The sequence below is a fragment of the Natator depressus genome, chromosome 11 (assembly GCF_965152275.1).
Source record: "Natator depressus isolate rNatDep1 chromosome 11, rNatDep2.hap1, whole genome shotgun sequence".
NCBI classification, from domain to species: domain Eukaryota; kingdom Metazoa; phylum Chordata; order Testudines; family Cheloniidae; genus Natator; species Natator depressus.
Genome location: NC_134244.1, coordinates 33,685,256 through 33,710,794, shown reverse-complemented (window position 1 = coordinate 33,710,794; position 25,539 = coordinate 33,685,256). Strand labels below are relative to the sequence as shown.

The window sequence follows — 25,539 nt, the reverse complement described above, 5'->3', positions numbered from 1 at the left end:
AAATGGCACATAGGGAAATGGAGTCACATAAGGGGCTTCCTCCTGCATGCACCACAGGAGAGCCACTCACAGTAACAGTTCCTATGAATAAAAACGGCTCCATCCTCACTCCAGTGAGCAAATTGCTTGAACGGATGTAGGAGGAGACAGGATCATGACCCTCCATCCTTCACATTAGCTCATAGAGCAGGGTTGATGCACTAGTGGAAGCAATCTGAAAGCCCACAGTTTCTCCCAGGGTCCCTCCTGAGGCAGCGTGACTGCCCTGCCTGCTATCATAGAATCACAGAATCATAGAATTTCAGGGTTGGAAGGGACCTCAGGAGGTCATCTAGTCCAACCCCCTGCTCAAAGCAAGACCAATCCCCAACTAAATCATCCCAGCCAGGGCTTTGTCAAGCCTGACCGTAAAAACCTCTAAGGAACAAGATTCCACCCCCTCCCTAGGTAACGCATTCCAGTGCTTCACCACCCTCCAAGTGATAGGGTTTTTCCTAATATCCAACCTAAACCACCCCCTCTGCAACTTGAGACCATTACTCCTTGTTCTGTCATCTGCTACCACTGAGAACAGTCTAGATCTGTCCTCTTTGGAACCCCCTTTCAGGAAGTTGAAAGCAGCTATCAAATCCCCCCTCATTCTTCTCTTCTGCAGACTAAACAATCCCAGTTCCCTCAGCCTCTCCTCATAAGTCATGTGTTCCAGTCCCCTATTCATTTTTGTTGCCCTCCACTGGACGCTTTCCAATTTTTTCCACACCCTTCTTGTAGTGTGGGGCCCAAAACTGGACACAGTACTCCAGATGAGGCCTCACCAATGTCGAATAGAGGGGAAAGATCACGTCCCTCGATCTGCTGGCAATGCCCCTACTTATACATCACAAAATGCCATTGGCCTTCTTGGCAACAACAGCACACTGTTGACTCCTATCCAGCTTCTCATCCACTGTAACCCCTAGGTCCTTTTCTGCAGAACTGCTGCCTAGCCATTCGGTCCCTAGTCTGTAGCAGTGCATGGGATTCTTCCATCCAAAGTGCAGGACTCTGCACTTGTCTTTGTTGAACCTCATCGGATTTCTTTTGGCCCAATCCTCTAATTTGTCTAGGGCCCTCTGAATCCTATCCCTACCTTCCAGCGTATCTACCACTCTCCCCAGTTTAGTGTCATCTCCAAACTTGCTGAGGGTGCAATCCACACCATCTTCCAGATCATTAATGAAGATATTGAACAAAACCGGCCGCAAGACAGACCCTTGGGGCACTCCGCTTGATACCGGCTGCCAACTAGACATGGAGCCATTGATCACTACCCGTTGAGCCTGACGATCTAGCCAGCTTTCTATCCACCTTATAGTCCATTCATCCAGCCCATACTTCTTTAACTTGCTGGCAAGAATACTGTGGGAGACCGTGCCAAAAGCTTTGCTAAAGTCAAGGAATAACAAGTCCACTGCTTTCCCCTCATCCACAGAGCCAGTTATCTCGTCATAGAAGGCAATCAGGTTGGTCAGGCATGACTTGCCCTTGATGAATCCATGCTGACTGTTCCTGATTACTTTCCTCTCCTCTAAGTGCTTCAGAATTGATTCCTTGAGGACCTGCTCCATGATTTTTCCAGGGACTGAGGTGAGGCTGACTGGCCTGTAGTTCCCAGGATCCTCCTTTTTCCCTTTTTTAAAGATGGGCACTACATTAGCCTTTTACCAGTCATCCGGGACCTCCCCTGATCGCCATGAGTTTTCAAAGATAATGGCCAATGGCTCTGCAATCACAGCCGCCAACTCCTTTAGCACTCTCGGATGCACTACATCCGGCCCCATGGACTTGTGCTTGTCCAGCTTTTCTAAATAGTCCCCAACCACTTCTTTCTCTACATGGGGCTGGTCACCTCCTCCCCATGCTGTGCTGACCAGTGCAGTAGTCTGGGAGCTGACCTTGTTTGTGAAGACAGAGGCAAAAAAAGCATTGAGTACATTAGCTTTTTCCACATTCTCTGTCACTAGGTTGCCTCCCTCATTCAGTAAGGGGCCCACATTTTCCTTGACTTTCTTCTTGTTGCTAACATACCTGAAGAAACCCTTCTTGTTACTCTTAACATCTCTTGCTAGCTGCAACTCCAGGTGTGATTTGGCCTTCCTGATTTCACTCCTGCATGCCCGAGCAATATTTTTATACTCTTCCCTGGTCATTTGTCCAATCTTCCACTTCTTGTGAGCTTCTTTTTTGTGTTTAAGATCAGCAAGGATTTCACTGTTAAGCCAAGCTGGTTGCCTGCCATATTTACTATTCTTTCTACATATCGGGATGGTTTGTTCCTGTAACCTCAATAAGGATTCTTTAAAATACAGCCATCTTTCCTGGACTCCTTTCCCCCTCATGTTATTCTCCCAGGGGATCCTGCCCATCAGTTCCCTGAGGGAGTCAAAGTCTGCTTTTCTGAAGTTCAGGGTCTGTATTCTGCTGCTCTCCTTTTTTCCTTGTGTCAGGATCCTGAACTTGACCACCTCATGGTCACTGCCTCCCAGGTTCCCATCCACTTTTGCTTCCCCTACTAATTCTTCCCAGTTTGTGAGCAGCAGGTCAAGAAGAGCTCTGCCACTAGTTGGTTCCTCCAGCACTTGCACCAGGAAATTGTCCCCTATACTTTCCAAAAACTTCTTGAATTGTCTGTGCACTGCTATATTGCTCTCCCAGCAGATATGTGGCTGATTGAAATCTCCTATGAGAACCAAGCCCTGCGATCTAGTAACTTCCATTAGTTGCCTAAAGAAAGCCTTGTCTGCCTCATCCCCCTGGTCTGGTGGTCTATAGCAGACTCCCACCATGATATCACCCTTGTTGCTCACACTTCTAAACTTAATCCAGAGACTGTTAGGTTTTTCTGCTGTTTCCTACTGGAGCTCTGAGCAGTCATACTGCTCTCTTACATACAATGGAACTCCCATTGTTAACTGCAATGTTAACTGCCCAACCCAGCTCAGAAATCAAGGCAGAAAGCAGGGGAACGTACAGTGGACCCTTCTAGCCTTGGAATCTATATCTTTCCTGCTAATATTTCTCATTGGGGATCAGCTACTGAAGATATTCAGCTGTGCCCCTTGGTCACTCTCACTTCTATCCCTTGTTGTCTTTCCCCTATATTAACAGAGGGAACTTTCTTTTTGCAAAATCACTTTTCTGTTTGCATTACCTTCTGGAAGCTTTTCCTGAAAGAGTCTGCAGAAGCTCATATGATAGGTTCATCTTGGAGAGGTTAGATCATTGCAATTCAGCCTCTCCTGCCTGGCTCACCAAACATTACACACCCAGACTGGGGTCTCTTAAAACTGGAGAGGTTTATTAAACTTAGACTAAGCCAAACCAAACCAAACCAAGCTTGCACAAGACCCACTGCTTTAACACCTTTCAGGGGCACATCACACTCTACCGGGACCTCCTCCTGCTCATGTCAGATGTGTCCCCTATGATCTCTTCAGCAGAGCACCAATCCTTAAAGGGACAGGGTACAGAAAAATAACGCTGGTGTTCCACCCAGTTCTGAAATAAAAAATTCATATTCAAATCCTTTCACAAATATATTTTAACTTGTGAACGCTACATGTAAGAGATCCACTGTATTGGCTGCAGATGAAGAGGGACATTGAACATTATGGGTTAGTCTTCACGGCAGTGTTAGCTGAAGGTACAACCTGAGAGTTGCTCCTAACCCAACTCCCATTCTCACACACAGAAATCTGTAGCTCAAGGTAAATGGTGCTTTAAACTTGAGCTAGTTGGCCTGTTGGGTGGTCTGGATTGAAGCTCAAGTGCTGCTGATGCTCGAGCTAGTAATGCAGTGGGGACTAGCCCAGGCTGGTCATACAATCACTCTGTTCAGCTTGAGTGTTGTTTTGCAGGGTGATCACTCTCAATCAAGCAAAACTAATTAAAGAGCAGGGTTGACAGTAGAGGGGTAAGTGGGAAAAATGGTATCAGGGTCCCCCAAAATGTCTGTGCAAATAAAGTACTGATATCTCCATTAAAAAAAATGACTACAAGCAAAGAGATGATGATTTGTGTAGTGTGAAATCTTGTACCTAGTCACAAACTTTTCCTAACCAGGTGGAACTCACAAATACACCCCACACATTATTCCCTTTTTACCACAGATTATTTCACAAATATGTTTTTGTGAAGCTTCTCTCTTAGAAGCCTGTTATTGAACCTTGCTGCAGTGAAGATCTGCATATACTGGGGATGAAACAGGAGGGGGTGGCGTCCTAGCAAACATGATGTACTGGGGCCCCAAATTTCTCTCCACAGGCCTGCTCAAGAGAAGTTAAGTCTAGTGGAGACAACTCAAGCTAACACTGCAGTGAAGACAAGCCCTAAGAGACTAGAGTCAGTACATGTAACAAGCAAAAGAAACATCACCAACCTACCAGAACTCCATTTAGTTAGAGCAAAACCATTTGAGCTATATCAATAGATTTCTTGCACCTAAAAAGGATGCAAAGAAGGATATGAATACATTTTATTCATAGTGGATCACTTCACTAGGTTTGTCCAAGCCTACTCTACCAGTAACAAGTCAGGCAAGACTTTAGCAAACAAGGTCTTCAATTATTTTGGTTTTAAATTTGGTTTCCCAAAGAAACCAAAATGAGGGGTTAGAAAATAATTTATTCCAGTTACAACACTAGTGCAAAACTGAAACATCTCACACAACCCCATACCACTCACAAGGAAATGGGCAAGTAGAAAAGCTGAACTGAATTCTGCTGGCTATGTTGAGATCCTTGCCAGAAGACCAAAAGTCAAACCTAGTGACAGAGAATGTGGAAAAAGCTAATGTACTCAATGCTTTTTTTGCCTCTGTCTTCACAAATAAGGTCAGCTCCCAGTGACTTCTTACCTTTGGATAGAACACTATTCTTTAAAGCACCACAGAGGAAGACAGAGAAACTGGGAAACTGCTAATTAAACTGCTATAATATTTGTACCAGCTGTTAAAATACACAAATGCCAAAATGGAATAATGGAACTGGAAAACAGTAGAGTACAAGTGGACCAAATCACCAAACAATCCAGACATTTGAAGTCATCTTACTAGAGAGAAAAGAGCCCAAAAGACAGTAACATATGAATGTTTAGACACACTTATTATCAGTGTCTAAATCCCACTGCTGAGCTAGGTGAATGCACCACCTAGGGGGATGTCATCACGTTTGTTACAAGCTATACCAAGTACCTATTTCTTATCCTGTATTCTATCCAGGATTGAGGTAACACTGGCAAATGAAGTGATACTGATTTATTATGGTATGGCTATTGTTCTCAATCAAGTGTTTTATTGTTTGGGATAAGTTAATATGTTTTATTTAGTAGATTTTTGTTTTCTAAATAGCTTGCCATAGGCTCAGTGACTCTGAATTACATGGTATAGCATTGATCTCAAACAGGAACTGTTATTTCATATCATAGTCACGGGAACTAGGGGTATGGAATGTGCTGCAGCACCCCCGGGTTCCCAGCTGCCGGCCCTGCATGCCCAGGGTCCCGGGCACAGCCCTGGGGGTGGGAGTGGGGTGGACAGAGATAAGGAGGCTGGCTTTCAGCACCCCCACTATTAAAAATGTTCCAGCGCCACTGCATAACATATAAACTTTTTTTGGAATTTTAACTGTTCAGGACTGGCTAGTCTGTCAGATAGTGGAACAATAATTGCCATAGAAAATTACTGCTTGATTGATGAAATAAACTGAAGAAAGATTTTGGAGTTTCCACCATTGGTAACAGTACTTATAGAAAAAGAAAAGAGACAAAGACACACTTGAGAATGACTGCTATGAGTTTGTGGAACTCATGAACTATTAACAATAAGTCAGATGGATGAACTGAATTATATATTTTGTTAACAGAAATATCAGGATGACATTACATTTGTGAAGGGGGAGTGTAGCACTCATAAGTTAAAATATGTTTGTAAGACTATTTTAATGTGAAATTTGTGTTTAAGAACTGGGTGAAATGCCAGGCTATATTTGCCTGCATCAGGTCCCTTTAAGGATTGGAGCTGTGCTGAAGAGGTCAAAGAGAACACAGCTGTGGTGAACAAGTGTGGTCTCAGTACAGTGTGGTGTTTTTCCTGAAAGTCTCTCCAACAGTGGGGCTCGCACAAGTTGTGTTTATGGGTTGTTGGGATTTTTTTGGATCCTAAGTTTAATACAACTCTCCAGTTTTAAAAGAGTCCATGGTCTGGGAGTATAATACATGCCAACTCCAAACTTTCATAAATTATGAGATTCATTTAGAAATAATGAGATTTAAAAACTAATAAATCATATTTTTGGTGCATCTTCCTCTTTTTCAGGAAATCTCTGCCCTTGATTAATCCCACCTTAGTCCGCTCATACCATTCAAAATACTGCTGCATAGATCTTTTCCCTAGCTCATCGCTTTGACAGTTTTCTGCCTCTCAGCATCCCTCCACTGGTTCCCTTTTCTCCACGGCATCAAAAAAGCTATTTGTTTTCACATTTATGGCCTTTTGTGGCCTATCGCCTCCCTACTTACCATCTCTTATTCACTATCACAATGTCAGTTCCTACCTCTTACCAGCCACGGATGCCAGCCTCCATCGCTCTCTTGATAGTTTCTCCCATGTTGTCCCACACACGGGAGGTGCTCTCTGGATACACAGAATCATAAAAAGTAGGTCTGGAAGGGACTTTGAAAGTTCAAGTCCATTCCCCTGCACTTAGAACCAAGTAAAACTAGACCTTCCCTGACAGGTGTTTGTCCAACCTGTTCTTAAAACCTCCAGTGATAGGGATTCCACAACCTCTCTCGGAAAACTGTTCCAGAGCTTAACTATCCTTACAGTTACAAAGTTTTTCCTAATATATAACCTAAATTTCTTTTGCTGCAGATTAAATCCATTATTTCTTGTCCTACTTACAGTGGACATTGAGAACAACTGATCACCTTCTTTTTAATGGCTGTTCACATATTTGAAGACTGTTACAAGGTTCCCGCTCAGTCTTCTTTTCTTAAGACTAAACATGCCCACTGGACTCTCTCCAGTTTGTTCACATCTTCTCTTAAGTGTGGTGCCCATATTTGGACACAGTACTCCAGCTAGGGCCTCACCAATGCTGAGGAGAGCAGGACAATTACATCTTGCATCTTGAATATGACATTCCTACTAATACACCCCAGAATAATATTAACATTTTTTGCAACTGCATCACATTGTTGACTCACATTCAATTTATGATACAGTGTAATGCCCAGATCCTTTTTAGCAGTACTACCATGTAATCAGCTTTTCCTTATTTTGTAAGTGTGCATTGGATTTTTCCTTCCTACGTGAAGTACTTTGCACTTGCTTTATTGAATTTCATCTTGTTGAATTCAAACCAATTATCTAATTTGTCGAGGTCATTTTGAATTCTAATCCTGTCCTCCAAAGTGCTTGCAACCTCAACCAGTTTGGTGTCATCTGCTAATTTTATAAGCATACTCTCTATTCCATTAGCTAAATCATAAATGAAAATATTGGCTAGTACCAGACCCAGGACAGACCCCCTGCGGAATCCCACTAGATACATCCATCCAGGTTGAATTGACAGGAAACCATGGATAATTACTCTTTGAGTACAGTCTTTCAACCAGTTTTGCACCACCTACCTTATAGTAATTTCATCTAGACCACATTGTCCTGGTTTGTTTTTGAAAATGTCATGTAGGACCATGTCAAAAGCATCACTATACATCAAGATATCACATCTGCCCCCACCCACCTACTAGGCCAGTAATCCTACCAAAGAACTCATTTCTGCAAAATTCAACAGTTTATTTAGACAGTGGTTACAAGAAAGGAAGTTCGATGGTTGTTCACAGTTTACATGAGGCATAAATGGACATTGCATGACTGGTAATGTACAAACAACGCCGCTCCCTGCTGAGGTACAAATGCCCTCTAACACCCATTCTAGCTGACAATCTTTGCAGCCCCCTATCTATTTTTCTCTGCACTTTCTCCATGTTTTCAGGGGAGATAAAACAGAACTTAAGACTAAAACATTGATCAGTTTTGTTTTGCACCTTATAGGGAATAGGTGAGTGCCCGTTCTCCCCTCCAGTATTGCTTGCAAGCCCCTCCCACTCCTGCAACACTTGTGGGAGGGGGGAATAACTTCACAGCGTATGTCACTGGTCTGCCCTTTGCCTTTTTGAATAAAACTATTTTCTGCCTTCTAGTCACCCTCCTAAGTGCAACATCATCAAGAGTCAGCAGAGCCTAAATGGATGTAGGGGGGCTTTCTATCCAGCTCATCCTTGAAGCCCCCCGTAGCCTTCCTTGCTTAACCCCTCTGACAACACAGTAGCACCTGCAATGCATAAACACTGCAAATGCAAACCAGGAATATAATTCTAACCCCACCCCACCTCCAAACAGCATAATAGCATATAGCACAAACAGGAATCCCATTTCTAGCATCCTCTTCACACAAGACCACTTACTATCTTTGAGATTCCCCCAACCCTGCAAAGAGTCTCAGGGAGAGGCCTATCTGGAATATAAACAATAAATGACTGGGGGGTTTCCCCCATATTCCTACCACCACAGCATCTGCAACAGCCAGATCATCATGGGCTGGGCCTCTCTATCTACTGCTGTGAGGCTAGCCAATCTGAGGGGATGAAAAAGGAAGACTTGAAACAAGTTGTTTTCAGAGTACTTGTTAGAGTCCCAGAGAAAAATAAGATTGGTGTAAAGGTGGAGGTTGTACGTGAGGACCCAGAAGGAGAAAGAAATGCAGTTCTTCCATTCATCAAAATGTTTTGTATTAAAACCTTGATGGAGACACACTGGTCTGACCCAGTATGGTCATTCTTATGTTCTTAATAAAGTGAAGAATTTCTAGGTAGGTGGTCACTATAGTTCTCAGTTTAAAGACATTGAGTCTGTTGTCCTTCTGCTCATGCAGCAGCGCTCTCTACAGGAGCACTTTTAACTTTTCCCCCAATACAGGGAGTAGAGAGCTTGTTCACTTCTGGCCATAGAGCTTACACAAAAGACAAATATTTTGTATGTATGCTAAGATGAATATATGTGTTAATAAAATTTCTTTAGGGTGAATAATCAGCTTCACAGCTGAAAAAAAACCCACATAAATTATACTTGCATATTCAGATTAGAATAATACCACCTGTCTTGTGTTTGGTTAGTTGTTGAACAGATTGAAGTGTTCTGCTTGTCTCTGAGTAGTTCAGACCTTCATTTATTCCAATGTCTCTATTGTTCACCTTTTGCATCTTAGACTTTAATAATTCCTTCTTTCATACCAGATTGCTTCAAAACATTTCCTAATTTGTTCTCATCACAAAAGTCCTCATTTATTTTTCTGACATACTTCAGAGCACTGTGCTTTATCATTCAGTCTCATAAAACCTATTTTTCTATATCTTTCTTCTTGCACCTGCTAGTTGAACACTCCCTATCCTTCCTGTTGTGTATCTGGTTGTCATAGTAATAGAATCTTGTTGTTGCTATGGCAACTGAGTTAGATTATTAGGGGATAGCCCAGCCAGTTTTGGCTGGTTGTTGGTTAGTTCAGTGTGTGGCAATAAATGGCTGCTTTTCAAGGTCTACAGCTCTCTGCGTCTCAAGTGATTTCTTCCTAAAACTGCTCCCACAAAGATACAACACTTCCATTCCAGAGAATACAGCCCCACCTTCTGTTAAGAAGGAATGCTTTTAAAGAAAATGGGTGCGGTTGAGGGTGCTGACCATCTCTCGATGCTTATTTAATTCAGAATGAGTCAGAAGTTAGGAGAGCATAGGTGAAATTGCCCCCTAAGTGGCCGGTTTGCTCTTATGGGCCAGAATGTGCCCAGTGGCTGAGCAGACACGCAGAGGAGGGACAGGGCATTGGAGTGTTCTCCTCCCCGTGCACCTCACTTGGGCACCATTGTGACATTGTGATCATGGAGCCCAAGGGCTCTGCAGCACTAATCAGACTCATTAGAGTGGCTCAACCATAGTCCCACGTCCCTCCACACCAACAAGCAGAGCATCCCTAGTTGCTCTGGGAGACACTGTGCCTCCTGAACTTCTTGCTGTGGCAGCATGACTGCACCATCCCCAGTCCAGGGGGATTATCTGCCACAGTGGAGTTCCAATGTGATCTTTGCCTACTCTAACTTTACAAAATCCTTCTTAATATTCTTGGTGCTGCCAGATGGTATTGTTGTGTCAGCACTCACTCATTCTTACGCATGAAGAGTTGCTGATGACTTTTGGATCTGGGGAATACTTTATGCAACTCAGCTGTGTTTTTATTTTAATTTTTGGAAATATTAGCACATACATGTACCTAGGGAACATACGATGGTGTGAGGTAGTTTTATCAGCATGAGTTTATATTGGTCACATTACTCATGAGTGAGTTATGTGGATCATCCCAAATTAACACCAAAAAGACTCTTATGATACATTTCACCAGAATTTTCTGTATGACAGATGTGATACAGAGAAAAGGTATTAGTAATGTTTTCAAGATACAAAAATATGCACTGGGACTATTTCTTATATCTCTCCCTGTATAGTTCCAGGTGCTTTAAAGTACCCAAGGCCAGATTTGCAAAGCTGCCTAAAGAGATAGGAGCCTAGTGGGGGGCAGGGGGCAGGGGGTTGAAAGTGCATTAGTAGGTTAGGCACTGAGAGGCTTTTGAAAATCCACTAGGTACCTGCCTGCATCATTAGGCACCTAAAAACCACTGACAATCCAACCCAAATGTCCAGTTCTAACAAGTTCAGATGAAAGGCAAAAATTAAAAATAAACACTTAAAAACTACTTAAAATGCTTTTCTAGAGTTAAAAAACAGGACCACTTTAAAGTCAGATATCTCAGCATCTTCCAGGGCTAGAAGAGTGTGTTAGGACCCATTGTTAGCCTAGGAAACTAATCCGAATGGTAAAAAAGGTCCTGGTTTTTTAGCCCTTCAGGGAAATGAAATATTGGACTTTAAAGTTATGGCATTTTTACATATGGGAAAGCTATCTCTGACCCAGGCATGAATCTTGTGTGGCCTGGGCTTTGGGAAGGGTAATTTGTGGGGAAGGTTCCACATTTAGTTGGAGAAGGAAGAAATGTTTTTGTGTCAGATTGAGTTTTTTAAAATGCAGCTGCTAAAAAAAACTGCTCAAAAGACTTAAAAGTGCATAGGTTCCCAAACTGTGGGTTGCGACCCCATTTCAACAGATGGGGTCATGGGTCCAACAGACAATATTCACCGTGGGAGATGATGCCATCTGCCCCTGAACGTGTTTGGACCTGCTCCACAAACTCCACACCAGGAGGCCACCATTTTGATCTACAAAATGGCAGCCTCCGCACAGCACGACCTTGCACCATGGACTCATTTTTACACAAAGTATCATCTTTAACCTCCAGCAGTGAGTCTAGTGATGTAGTTATGAATGAAAAACAAGACTCTAGGAAACATGCTACAAATATGACAAGGCTTTCTTTGGTTATGGCTTTACCAGTGTTTTGGTCAAGAATGAAGAAAGGCCACAACGCCTGCTATGTCACACAGCAGCAGATCTGGAAAACGCTAGTGGAGCATCTGAAAAAACACAGATGCTTTTGCTCTTCAAGTTGATGTGAGCACTGAGGATTGTGATGCACCTTTCTTGACTTTTGTTAAATTCACATGGGAAGGTGCAATTCTCGAAGACATTCTGTTCTGTCTCCCTCTTCCTGGACACAATATGGCACAAGAAATGTTCGATGCACTACATGCAAGACAAAAATCTACCAGGTGATTGCATGGTAGGCTTTTGCACGATGGCACTCCATCTCTGGCAGGCCACAAAGAAGGCCTGGATACCTTGATAAAGAAAGTTGCTCCATCTGCTGTGTGGACTCACTGCATGAATCATAGAGAACAACCGGCATCTAAAGCACTGGGTTTAAAGCTAGAAGAATTTTTGCAACAGGTCTCTTCTATTGTGAACTACATTGAGATTCAGCCTCTTTGCCCAAGTCTGTTTGCAAAACTGTGTGAAGAAAAGGGATGAGATCATGAAGTACTGTTCTTCAACACTGAAGCTCATTGGCTCTCAAGAGGGAAAATACTGGGACTATTATTTTAACTGAGAGCTGAGCTGCATGCCTATGCAATGGACTGCAAAAAGAGTGAATCTGCGGGTTTTCTATGTGATCAAAGGAGGATGTGCCTTCTTGCCTCGGGCACAGATGTATTTGGGAAACGGAATGAATTAAATTCAGGTCTGCAAGGAAAGTACATCCATATCCTTAACCTGAGTGATCAAAACATAGAATTCATGAAGAAAATTTGTTCTCTGGAAGAATAATCTAGTGAGGACAAACTATGAATATGCAATGTGCAGGAGGTCAGACTAGATGATCATGACGGTCCCTTTGACCTTAAAGTCTATGAATCCTTCCCATAGCTTTGCAAGTTCCTAGCTGAAAATGAAATTATCCAGCCTCCCACACAGGTGATGGCTGAGCATCTCAGCTGGCTGGAGGTACGGTTTACATCCTTTTTCCCCAACTTGGAGGTGACAAAGTAGGGTGCGGTGCAAAACTCCTTTCAGTGCAAGCCTGATGCTATGGATTTGCCAACAGCTGACATCAAACAGCTCACCAAAATTTCCTGAAATTGATTCTTGAGAGGAACATATGCCCAACTTTCTCTCCCAGAGTTCTGGTTCATTGTCAAGAATGAATATCCTGCACTCTCAACACATGCCTTGAAACTCAGGGTTCCATTTGTATTTGTGTGAAGCTGGATTCAGCGCACTTGCATCCATCAAGTCTTGGTATCCATCTACTGTTGATGTCACATCAGAGATTAGGTGTGCAATTTCTACCACACCGCTAGACTTTGAGAAGCTGTGTCACAATGCGGAAGCACAAGTCACAATAGAGAGTATTTAGTAACATACTTAATGTGTACATTCCTTGGATTCCTTGGTCACTGTGTTGCTTTGTTGGGGTCACAGTAGGTCTCAAAATGCGGACGCACAGGGAAAAACTTTTGGAACTCCTGGATTAGTAGGATAGATTTTTGGCAGGTGATATGGATGTAGGTACATGATCAATTGCATAGGCACATGATGAATGTATTTAGCGTATGTCTATTAATTTCTCACATAGAAATCTTCTCTACATGTATGGTATTACTTTTTGTCAAAACTTAATAAAAGTTAGGAAATTAATGAAAAAATATATAAATATAGACAAAGTTTCAAACTTTGGAATCTGAAGCTTCCCCTTCTTCCCCATTCATGCTATGTATATGATGTACACTGTAACCAATAGTACATCATTTTGTTGCAATTCATATATAGGTTTTAATTGTCTGTGAAGCACCATGATAATTTTTTAAGAAAGAGGCTGTATGAAAATATATTCTTTTGTGTTGTACTTCATTGCAGACTGAAAATTATCCTCTTCCATGCTTTGATTCATTTGTCCTATCATCACTTTTTGCTCTGGTTTTATCTCCATCCTCCATAATTGCACAATACCAAGTAGCCCTCCCTACTGTTTCTCACCAGGAAGAAATATGAAAAGTTCTTCTTTACTAATAAAAAAAGAGCTTGTGGAAGGTAGAAAATTAGAACAGCTATTACTGGAATAGGTGATAAAACGGTCACAAAATTGCTTAGAATGAAGGAGAGCTGGCGCAGCCAGCGTTCCTGCTGGGGCCTCCCAGGGAGCGCATGTTGCAGTTATATAGCACAATATACAGCACATTGTGACAGAAATGAGCCCCTCTCTTACTGAGCCCTGGTCTACACTACGAGTTTAGGTTGAATTTAGCAGCATTAGATCGATTTAACCCTGCACCCGTCCACACGACGAAGCCATTTTTTTCAACTTAAAGGGCTTTTAAAATCGATTTCTGTACTCCTCCCCCAAAGAGGGACTTAACACTGAAATCAACCTTGCCAGGTCGAATTTGGGGTAGTGTGGTCACAACTCGGCAGTATTGGCCCCCCCGGGAGCTATCCCAGAGTGCTCCGTTGTGACCACTCTGGACAGCACTCTCAACTCAGATGCACTGGCCAGGTAGACAGGAAAAGGCCTGCAAACTTTTGAATCTCATTTCCTGTTTGGCCAGCATGGCAAGCTGCAGGTGAGTGCAGATCTCATCAGCAGAGGTGACCATGATTGAGTCCCAGAATTGCAAAAGAGCTCCAGCATGGACTGAACGGGAGTTACAGGATCTGATCGCTGTATGGGGAGACAAATCCTTACTATCAGAACTCCGTTCCAAAAGACGAAATGCCCAAACATTTGAAAAAATCTCCAAGGGCATGAAGGACAGAGGCTATAACAGGGACCTGCAGCAGTGCCATATGAAACTTAAGGAGCTTAGGCAAGCCTACCAAAAAACCAGAGAGGCAAACGGCTGCTCGGGGTCAGAGCCCCAGACATGCCACTTCTATGGTGAGCTGCATGCCATTCTAGGGGGTGCAGCCACCACTACCCCACCTCTGTGCTTTGACTCCATCAATGGATTATCATGCAACAGGGATGCGCGTTTTGGGGAAGAGGAAGATGATGAGGAGGAGGAGGAGGAGGTTGAAGATAGTGCACAGCAAGCAAACGGAGAAACCATTTTCCCTGAGAGCCAGGAACTGTTTCTCACCCTGGACCTGGAGCCAGTACCCCCCGAACCCACCCAAGGCAGGCTCCCAGACCCGCCAGGCGGAGAAGGAACCTCTGGTGAGTATACCTTTGTAAATATAATACATGGTTTAAAAGCAAGCGTGTTTAATGATTAATTTGCTCTGAAGACTTGGGATGCATTCGCGGCCAGTACAGCTACTGGAAAAGTCTGTTGACGTGTCTGGAGATAGAGCAGAAATCCCCCAGGGACATCTCCATAAAGCTCTCCTGGATGGTCACTCCTCATGGTCACCTGGTTGAAATAGGGTAATTTTATTAAGGGGACATTCAGAGGTGGCCGTTCCTTCTGGGCTGTGTGCCTGTGGCTGAAAAGAAATATTCCCTGCTGTTATCCACGCTGTGGGGGAGGGGTGAAGCGATCATCCCAGAGAATTGGGTGTGGGGGCGAGGGTGGCCATTCCTGCTGGGCTGCGTGCCTGTGGCTTAACAGAAATCTTCCCCGCTGTTAGCCACGTGGTGGCGGGAGGGGTGAAGTGATCATCCCAGAGAATTGGGGGTGTGTGTGTGTGTGGGGGGGGTTAGTTGGGTTTGTGCTGCATGTTAACCCGAAAACCTCAGCCCCTCCTTTTAAATTGCCAACACATTTTAAATGGCCAACCCAACGACTGCTTGGTAAGGGAAATGAGGGTGCTGCTGTTTGAAATCATTCCCACATGTTATGAAGGTTAAAGAAGCCAAAAGACTGTGACTTACCATGGCTGTCTGCAAGCCGAATTCTGTTACCCGGCCCTGCATGTGTGATCTTTCACACCAAACCGGCAGACCCCCAATATAAGAGGCAAAATGCAACCTTGTACCAAAAGCACATGTGCTATGTAATGTTAACAGCAAGGTTCACCGTGAAAGAGTCTACACATTGTTCTCTAAAATGTGTCTTTTTAACTACTACTCTCCCTTTTTTTCCCTTCCACAGCTGCAAATGTTTCAACACTCACTCAATATCATCTCTGGCCCAGAGGCTAGCAAAGATTAGAAAGCAAAAAAAAGCACTCACAATGAAATGTTCTCTGAGCTCATGCAGTCCTCCCACACCGAAAGATCCCAGCAGAATGTGTGGAGGCAAGCAATGTCAGAGTCCAGGAAAGCACAATATGAACGTGAGGACAGGTGGCAGGTTGAAGATGACAGGTGGCATCAGCTTGCTGACAGAAGGTAGGAGGCAATGCTGAGGCTACTGGAGGATCAAACTGATATGCTCCGGCGTATGGTTGAGCTGCAGAAAAGGCAGGCGCACAGACCGCCACTACAGCCCCTGTGTAACCAACCGCCCTCCTCCCCAAGTTCCATAGCCTCCTCACCCAGTCGCCCAAGAACACGGTGTGGGGGCCTTCGGGCACCCAAGCACTCCACCCCAGAGGACTGCCCAAGCAACAGAAAGCTCGCATTCAGTAAGTTTTAAAGTGCAGTGTGGCCTTGTCCTTCCCTCCTCTCCCACCCCTCCCGGGCTACCTTGGCAGTTATCCCCTATTTGTATGATGAATTAATAAAGAATGCATGAATTTGAAACAACAATGACTTTATTGCCTCTGCAAGCGGTGATTGAAGTGGGGAGGGGAGGGTGGTTGGCTTACATGGAAGTAGAGTGAACCAAGGGGGCGGGTTTTCATCAAGGAGAAACAAACAGAACTTTCACACCATAGCCTGGCCAGTCATGAAACTGGTTTTCAAAGCTTCTCTGATGCACACTGCGCCCTCCTGTACTCTTCTAACCGCCCTGGTGTCTGGCTGCGCGTAATCAGCAGCCAGGCGATTTGCCTCAACCTCCCACCCCACCATAAACGTCTCCCCCTTACTCTCACAGATATTGTGGAGTGCACAGCAAGCAGTAATAACAATGGGAATATTGTTTTCACTGAGGTCTAACCGAGTCAGTAAACTGCGCTAGCGCGCTTTTAAACATCCAAATGCACATTCTACCACCATTCTGCACTTGCTCAGCCTGTAGTTGAACAGCTCCTGACTACTGTCCAGGCTGCCTGTGTGTGGCTTCATAAGCCATGGGAACAAGGGGTAGGCTGGGTCCCCAAGGATAACTATAGGCATTTCAACATCCCCAACAGTTATTTTCTGGTCTGGGAAGAAAGTCCCTTGCTGCAGCTGTTGAAACAGACCAGAGTTCCTGAAGATGCGAGCGTCATGTACCTTTCCCGGCCATCCCACATTGATGTCGGTGAAACGTCCCTTGTGATCCACCAGTGTTTGCAGCACTATTGAAAAGTACCCGTTGCGGTTTATGTACTCACTGCCTTGGTGGTCCGGTGCCAAGATAGGGATATGGGTTCCGTCTATCACCCCACCACAGTTAGGGAATCCCATTGCAGCTAATCCATCCACTATGTCCTGCACATTTCCCAGAGTCACTATCCTTAATAGCAGCAGCTCAGTGATTGTGTCGGCTACTTGGATCACAGCAGCCCCCACAGTGGATTTGCCCACTCCAAATTGATTCCCGACTGACCAGTAGCTGTCTAGCATTGCAAGCTTCCAGACGGCTGTTGCCACTCGCTTGTGAACTGTGAGGGCTGCTCTCATCTTGGTATTCTTGCACTTCAGGGCAGGGGAAAGTAAGTCACAAAGTTCCATGAAAGTGCCCTTACACATGTGAAAGTTTCGCAGCCACTGGGAATCGTCCCAGACCTGCAACACTATGTGGTCCCACCAGTCTGTGCTTGTTTCCCAGGCCCAGAATCAGCGTTCCACGTCATGAACCTGTCCCATTACCACCATGATGTCCAAATTGCCGGAGCCTGTACTTTGAGAGAAGTCTATGTCCATGTCCTCATCACTCTCGTCACCGCGCTGCCATCACTTCCTTGCCTGCTTTTGCAGGTTCTGGTTCTGCATATACTGCTGGATAATGCGCGTGGTGTTTACAATGCTCAAAACTGCCAAAGTGATCTGAGTGGGCTCCATGCTTGCCGTGGTATGGCGTCTGCAGGAGAGCAGGAGAGCAGAGTGGCAGCGGAAGCGGCGGGTGGATGACAATGCTGTCAGCAATATGGTGCCCGCATGGAAAAAGAAGGGAAACTATTATCGGCCGTTGCTTTCACAGAGGCAGAGAGGGGAGAGCAAGGGGAGCCTGGGAGCAGATGGGGCAGTATGACTGCTAGCTGTCATCATCTCCTGGGTGCTTGCCACCAGACAGTGCAGACAGTGCAGTACATTGTTTCCAGGCAGACTTAATCTCCATGAGACGAAACTTAAGAAGAGAATGACCTGGAGTCACTCCCATATATGTCCAGGCACCCCTGACAGACCTCACTGAGGTCGGCCAAGAGCACCCAGGAGATGACGACGACGACGACGACGACTACCAGCCGTACTGCACTGTCTGCTGCCACAAGGCAATGAGCTGTTGCTTTGTAGCAGTGCAATACCACGTCTGCCAGCACCCAGGACATGTACGATGATGGTGAGCTGAGTGGGTTCCATGCTTGCCATGGTATGGCATCTGCACGGTAACCCAGGAAAAAAGGCGCAAAACGATTGTCTGCTGTTGCTTTCATGGGGGTGGGGCCTGACGACATGTACCCAGAACCACATGCGACAATGTTTTTGCCCCTTCAGAGTAACAGCCGTGTTAGTCTGTATTCGTAAAAAGAAAAAAGAAAAGGAGTACTTGTGGCACCTTAGAGACTAACCAGTCATGCTCAAATAAACTGGTTAGTCTCTAAGGTGCCACAAGTACTCCTTTTCTTTTTTCTTTTTGCCCCTTCAGGCATTGGGATCTCAACCCAGAATTCCAATAGGCAGCAGAGACTGCGGGAACTGTGGGATAGCTACCCACAGTGCAACACTCCGGAAGTCGATGCTAGCCTTAGTACTGTGGATGCACTCCACCGACTTAATGAACTTAATGGTCTTAAGTGGGGACACACACAATCGACTGTATAAAATCAATTTCTAAAAAATCGACTTCTATAAATTCGACCTAATTTCGTAGTGTAGACATACCCTGAGTAATCTAGGCAACACCACTTATAATTAGGAGAATGACTTTAGCATAAGAGGATTTCCCCTAAAATCAGAGGTTTGACACAGATTCCTTAGACATTAGGAGAAAGGTAGCCACAGGTAATATGCCTAATCTGGATTGCTATTCCACTCTTTTGCCTCTGCAGAACAGAGAGTCACTGTCACTTATGCTGAATTGTGCCAAAGAGTGGCATTTTGTGATGTGCACATCAAACGGTGTAAGGATGAAACTAAAAGTCATTTTTTTACTTGTGATATAGGAAAGGACACAAAGCTAGATGTCTTGGGGTGGAAGGACCTGGGCAAACTTTTCAGAAAATCTAGCTCCCATTTATGCACCTAAATGAAATTAGGAAACTGACTGGGAGCTGTTGGGTCCTGATCACTTTTGAAAATGTGGCCTCTTAGTTAACATAAGCTTTCAGTGTTTATCTATTAAAAATATACAACATTATGTATGCAGAAGTTCTTTCTTTAAAACATTTTAAACAACTTTGAACTCTATTTTTTTAAAGAAAGGTTGTTTTAAAAAATATTTCTCTTACTATGCCTTAAAATATTAATCATGGTAAAAAACAAATACATTTGTATTAATAATGCATGTTTTTCATAGATTTGAAATATACAAATCCATACAAATCCATTTTAAGTGTATCTATATATACACTATATGCTCTTGTGGCAACAAATACATTCCAAACCAAGTCAGCTCATCCATTTTTCTTCATCAATATTAATTCTTCAAGACCTTCTTAATCCTCTATTTTCCTACTGAATTTAAGAAACACACTCTTATCTTTCTGCTTTTTCATCCCTGGTATATATTACTGTGAAAGATTTGAGTAAATCAAGTTCTTTTATACAGACTTATAGCTTCACCACTTGTAATACACTGCTTCAAAGCTTTCCTCACAGATAATTTAAAATTCAGTCTAAAATAAAGGATCTTGTAATGACTAGTTTGCAACCTAAAATTACACTGGCACTTACATTTCCCCAATGAACTAAAAATATTCTTTTGTGCTACACTATGATATGGTTTCCATTTAGTATGAGCGGTTTGTTTTGCTAGCTTTTTCCTCTCTCCCAAGTCCCCAGTTAGTTGTTATCCAGATGTATGCATGAGGGCATATGTCAAAACACACATATGGGAGTACTCACTTTTCTTCCCCTTTTCAATACATTTGGTGTGGGAGGGTGGCTGAGATCCTTTCATACTAGAAATATTTGATAAATATCACATTTCCCCACATAAATGCCTGTATTCCCCCTTGCATTCATTCTTGTTCCAGCCCCTCTCACCACAAAAAAACAGGGCATGATCCTTAGCTAGACACCGAGGCTGATCTCACAATATGACCTATGTCACAATACATTTACACTTTACAATGTCATGTAAGGACAGAGGCAAGATATAGACTCTGGATCAGATCTTAGGCTGGTGTAAATTCGCAATAGTTCAGGAGCAGGCCCTCTATTTCAATATTAGCACTACATTACCCCGTCTTGCTACATTTTACAGTAGCCAATTCCCCAGCACCAATCGTTTCCATCCATCTATATAAAGTGCCTATCTCCAAATAAATGCTCTAGAATGCTACAACACTACTAAAAGTAAGTATTTTCATTTATTCATCCCCTAAACTTAAACACAATTGGAGGAAACTTCAAAAGATTTTTGAACAGACCTGAAAGGCTTTGGCTTGCAATCCCAAAGCCCTATTGTCAATACTGACTAAAATATAAGAGGAGGAGAAGTATACATTGTCGTATTGATGTTTATTGTTCAAAGTTCCAGCAAGAAGAAATAAACCTTACCAAAAGGAGGAGACTCTCTCCCATCCTCTAATCCTGAATCTCGTTCCCTGTCTCTCTTTCTGTGTTTGTGTCCACGGTGTCTATGACGTCGGTGACTTTTTCTTCCACCTAGTGGCACATGAACTCCAATGAACAATGTTCGGTGACCTACAAAGAAAGTTACTGTTAAAAAAGTGCAGATGGCAAGATACAATGTCCTATTATAATACTTAAGTGTTACTGATACACAATTTATTGATACAGGAGAAAATCCCAGTACTGAATCTCTGATGCTACAATGACGAATCCCCTAGAGATTTATATATAGAGAAAGATAAATTTGGGGTGTATTGTAAATTAACAGTAGAAAGATAGATGGATCTTCTTGAATTACATGCTTAATGAAATTACTCTGATTTGTTTGTGCTGGAGTTTTAAGCAAGTTGAAACCATGTATGCACCAAATCCTGCCAACCATCCATATGCAGAACTCTCTGTGAAGTCAATGGAAATTTTGCCAAAAAGTTCATGACAGGACACAAAATGTATACAACAAAATCCCTGCACTTCCATAACATACTTTGTGTGCCCTATTTACAAATAATTAATGGGTAGCTTAGACTGGTTTTATTTCTACTGATATTTCATTAAAAAAAATTAACAACGTCTATCTGACCACTACACCTATAGTCCTTGGCTGCTGAGCCTATGAAATCCAATTTTGCTGATCAAGCCCCACAGATTCACATATCTCAATTATATGACACAATAGAATAATAGCACAGTAAATCATTTCAAAGATAGATAATGTAGCATTCTGACGGGTTTCAGAGTAGCAGCCGTGTTAGTCTGTATTCGCAAAAAGAAAAGGAGTACTAGTGGCACCTTAGAGACTAACCAATTTATTTGAGCATAAGCTTTTGTGAGCTACAGCTCACTTCATCGGATGCATTGTATCACCTGTCAGGGATGGTCTAGATCTGTGTTTCCCAAGCTTGGGAGGCCGCTTGTTCAGGGAAAGCCCCTGGAGGGCCCAGCCAGTTTGTTTACCTGCCACGTGCGCAGGTTCGGCCGAACGTGGCTCCCACTGGCCGCGGTTCGCTGTGCCTGGCCAATGGAGGCTGCAGGAAGGGCGGCCAGTACGTCCCTCGGCCAGTGGGAGCCACGATCGGCCGAACCTGTGGATGCGGCAGGTAAACAAACCGGCTGGGCCTGCCAGTTTGGGAAACACTGGTCTAGATAATACTAGACAAGCGCCATCCTAAGTTTGGGAAACACTGGTCTAGATAATACTTAGTCCTGCCTTAAGTGAAGGGGACTGGACTAGATGACCTCTCGAGGTCCCTTCCAGTTCTATGATCCTATGAATCATGAAAGGGGACAAACATGGGAAAGAAATCTGTCAACTCTTATTACACACTCTAGCCTCCTGAATTCACTTAACAGGAAATATTCTGGTAAGTGAATTTAGGAGGCTAAAGCATGTAGTAAGTCATGACAGATTCTTTTCTGATGTTTGTCCCATTTCATGATACAAGTGATACACCGCCATCTTTGAAATGATTTATTGTGCTATTATTCGGTTATGTCACATGACTGGGATATTTAGGAAGCTGTGTTTTTTTCTGAGAAATATAAATATATACTTCTCAGATTGTTAACACCGAATGTGTTTTCTTTTCCCCTGGAAATGAACATAACATAGCTACTGGATAATTCTGCTCTGCTGCAATCATTTAGCTGTGTCAATCATATGAAAAGGTCAAGTACATTAAGCTGCTGTAGGCACGTGATCTGTAATCCCATGGAGACTAGCGGCAGAAAACACAGCAAGGCATCATTTGTCACAGTACATGAAAGAAATTCAAGGCTGACAGGAATTCTCTGCAGAAGCAGAAACAAGCTGGAGAAAAACCTCCAGACACAATATTAAAACGTGGGTTTACTTCTTCAATTTAGTCTTTTATATAAAAATGTTTAGTGGACAATTTGGAAGGCATTGTCACTGATTTAGGAAAAATGTCCTTGCATATGCATGAGATTTTCTGAAGAACAGCCATGACCTGAAGATGAGTATTTATTTGAGATTTTTCTTTGCCTCTTGTTTAATATTATGTTTTACTCCCAGAAAATGATTTACAGAGAACTGGTGCTTTTACATTATCTCAAACCCAATGCAATCAATAATGCATGAAATAAATAAAAATGTTATCATGAAGAGAATTTACTATAAAGAGCAACAGCAATAATGTATTTCTGAATATCTCCTTGGTAGGTATGATACAGAACGACATGTGAAAGAAAAGGCTGCCTTCTCAAAGATTTTAATCACTTCCAAAGGCTCAAAAAAATTACTTATTTTGATTTAGTAATTTAATCAGTTCCTGCTGCTTTGTAAAAGCAGGGGGGGAAAGTTTATTCTAGTTTTGTGACAGTTAACTATTAAGAGAGGAGCTTATCTGTGAAGTTCAAGGATCCAAATGCAGCTTCACACTTCACTTTATTCTGAAGATTTGGTATCTGAGGTTTGAATCCAGGGTCATCTCTACTAAATAGGTTGGCAAATCAACAGCAAAACTCCAAATGGCTGAACTGCCCAGGTATCCTCTTTATACAGAGAATAATCCATTTGCATGTAAAAAGGAATTAGGAAACTGAAAAACTGATGGAAATAACAAGAAAACACAACAATGGACCAAATTCACGTTTGATTTAAGGTTGCGATGTTCCACAGTGGTACTCAGGGCTGTGAGGCACTATACCACCACCACCACCTGCCCTTATCATGAAGCAGTCTTGCCTGATGCTTGCTGTAGCTCAACCAACAGCTTCTAGCCATAGACAATACTGACTTCCAGGTCTCCACAGACCTCGCCATCTCCTGTGCAGGCTAGTGACAGATATACCAATCCCCAAGTCCTTCTGCCAGCATCCCCTTCTGTAGTATCCAGTGCCTGTCACTAGCCACTCACAGAAAATGGCCAGGTAGGGCTGCCTCCAAAGAAACTTCTTAGAGACTAAACTTAACTCTAACAAGCTAAAATCCTTTTCTAAAGTAATTTCTCACTAAAGAAACCTCCCAGCATCACTAACCCACATGGCCAATACCCAACTTTCATAAATACAAAAAGCACTGTCCTTTTTCTTATCCTTCACTGGGGAAGCAAAGAGGTCCTTTTGCCCTTTCTCTTATAGTCCAGTAAACTTTTGAAATGCCCTTTTTGAAGTCTCCCTCACTGTTCGTTCTCTGGTATGCTCCCCTCTGTTGGTTTCACATCCTCCTCCTCTCCCCCCCCCCCATCAATCTGTTTTTCCTGTTGACTTCACGTGTAAATGGGGCTCCATTGTGCTGGCTTTATAATGCTTAATTTACATGAGAGAAACAGGGATTGGTAAATAGATATGCTTTTGTCTGGCAGAAAACCTTTCTGTGCTCTCTGCCTTGTTACAGACTTTAAAACATAATTTCAACATAAAATCATAGAATTGTAGGACTGGAGGGAACCTTGAGATGTCATCTAGTCCAGTCCCCGGCACTCATGGCAGGACTAAGTATTATCTCCACCATCCTTGACAGGTATTTGTCTAACTTGCTCTTAAAAATCTCCAGTGATGGAGATTCCACAACCTCCCTAGGCAATTTATTCCAGTGCTTAACCACCCTGACAATTAGGAAGTTTTTCCTAATTTCCAACCTAAACTGCCCTTGCTGTAATTTAAAACCATTGCTTCTTGTCCTATCCTCAGAGGTTAAAGAGAACAATCTTACTTCCTCCTCCTCGTAACAACCTTTTATGTACTTGAAAACCGTTATGTCCCCTCTCAGTCTTCTCTTCTCCAGACTAAACAAACCCATTTTTTTCAATCTTCCCTCATAGGTCATGTTTCTAGACCTTTAATCATTTTTGTTGCTCCTTTCTGGACTTTCTCCAATTTGTCCACATCTTTTCTGAAATGTGGCACCCAGAACTGCACACAATACTCTAGTTGAGGCCTAATCAGTGCAGAATAGAGCGGAAGAATTAGTTCTTGTGTCTTGCTTACAACACTCCTGGTAATGCATCCCAGAATGATGTTTGCTTCTTTTTTTTTTTTTTTTTTGCAACAGTGTTACACTGTTGACTCATATTTAGCTTGTGATCCACTTTGACCCCAGAGCCCTTTCTGTAGTTCTCCTTCCTAGACAGTCATTTTCCATTTTGTATGTGTGCAACTGATTGTTCCTTCCCAAGTGGAGTACATAGGATAAAATTCAATAAGGACAAATGCAATTTACTTCAGACCATTTCTCCAGTTTGTCCAGATCATTCTGAATTTTAACCCTATCCTCCAAAGCACTTGCAACCCCTCCCAGCTTGGTAGCACCTGCAAATTTTATAAGTGTACTCCTCTCTATGCCATTATCTAAATCATTGATGAAGATATTGAACAGAACCGGACCCAGAACTGGTCCCTGTGGGACCCCACTCACTATGTTCTTCCAGCTTGACTGTGAACCACTGATAACTACTCTCTGGGAATGTTTTTCCATCCAGTTATGCACCCACCTTATAGTAGCTCCATCTAGGTTGTATTTCCCTAGTTTGTTTATGAGACGGTCATGCGAGACTGTATCAAAGCCTTACTAAAGTCAAGATATTCCACAATCCCTTATACAGTGTCAGTACATATTATTCACAACAATGTTGATGACCAGTGTGTCACGGGCTTTCATTTCATACCTAACAGAAGATTTTTTGGGATAAGTACTGTGAAAGCAGCATGTTGCGTGTGGTGAGTTTGTCAAGCCTGATAGGAGGGGCTGACACAGAGTATTGAAATGTTTGCCAGCTGGCACCGATGACTTTGTGTCACAAAGGGCAATGGAGTTACACCATGGATGAATTTCAGTAAGTGTAGAAGGGAATCAATGGGAGATTCCAGTAGTGGAATCCTAAACACATATGGGGAATCAGGAAGTTTTACAGGGGAAGTTTGCAGAGACAAGAAGAAATAACACTTTGCTACAGAAGACTGAAGGAATGGAAAAAAATAAGTGAAACATCC

At 43.1% G+C, this 25,539-nt stretch overlaps 1 protein-coding gene across 7 annotated transcripts in view; it reads right to left on the bottom strand.

Moving 5' to 3' along the window:
* The window catches only part of SLC4A10 (solute carrier family 4 member 10), a 302,756-nt gene that overhangs the window by 128,148 nt on the left and 149,069 nt on the right, over nt 1–25,539 (bottom strand). For all 7 annotated transcript variants that reach the window (XM_074967434.1, XM_074967433.1, XM_074967431.1 and 4 more), the window contains one exon: nt 20,515–20,661. In XM_074967434.1, coding sequence (XP_074823535.1) covers nt 20,515–20,661 — 147 coding nt within the window. The remainder of the gene's footprint in view (nt 1–20,514; nt 20,662–25,539) is intronic.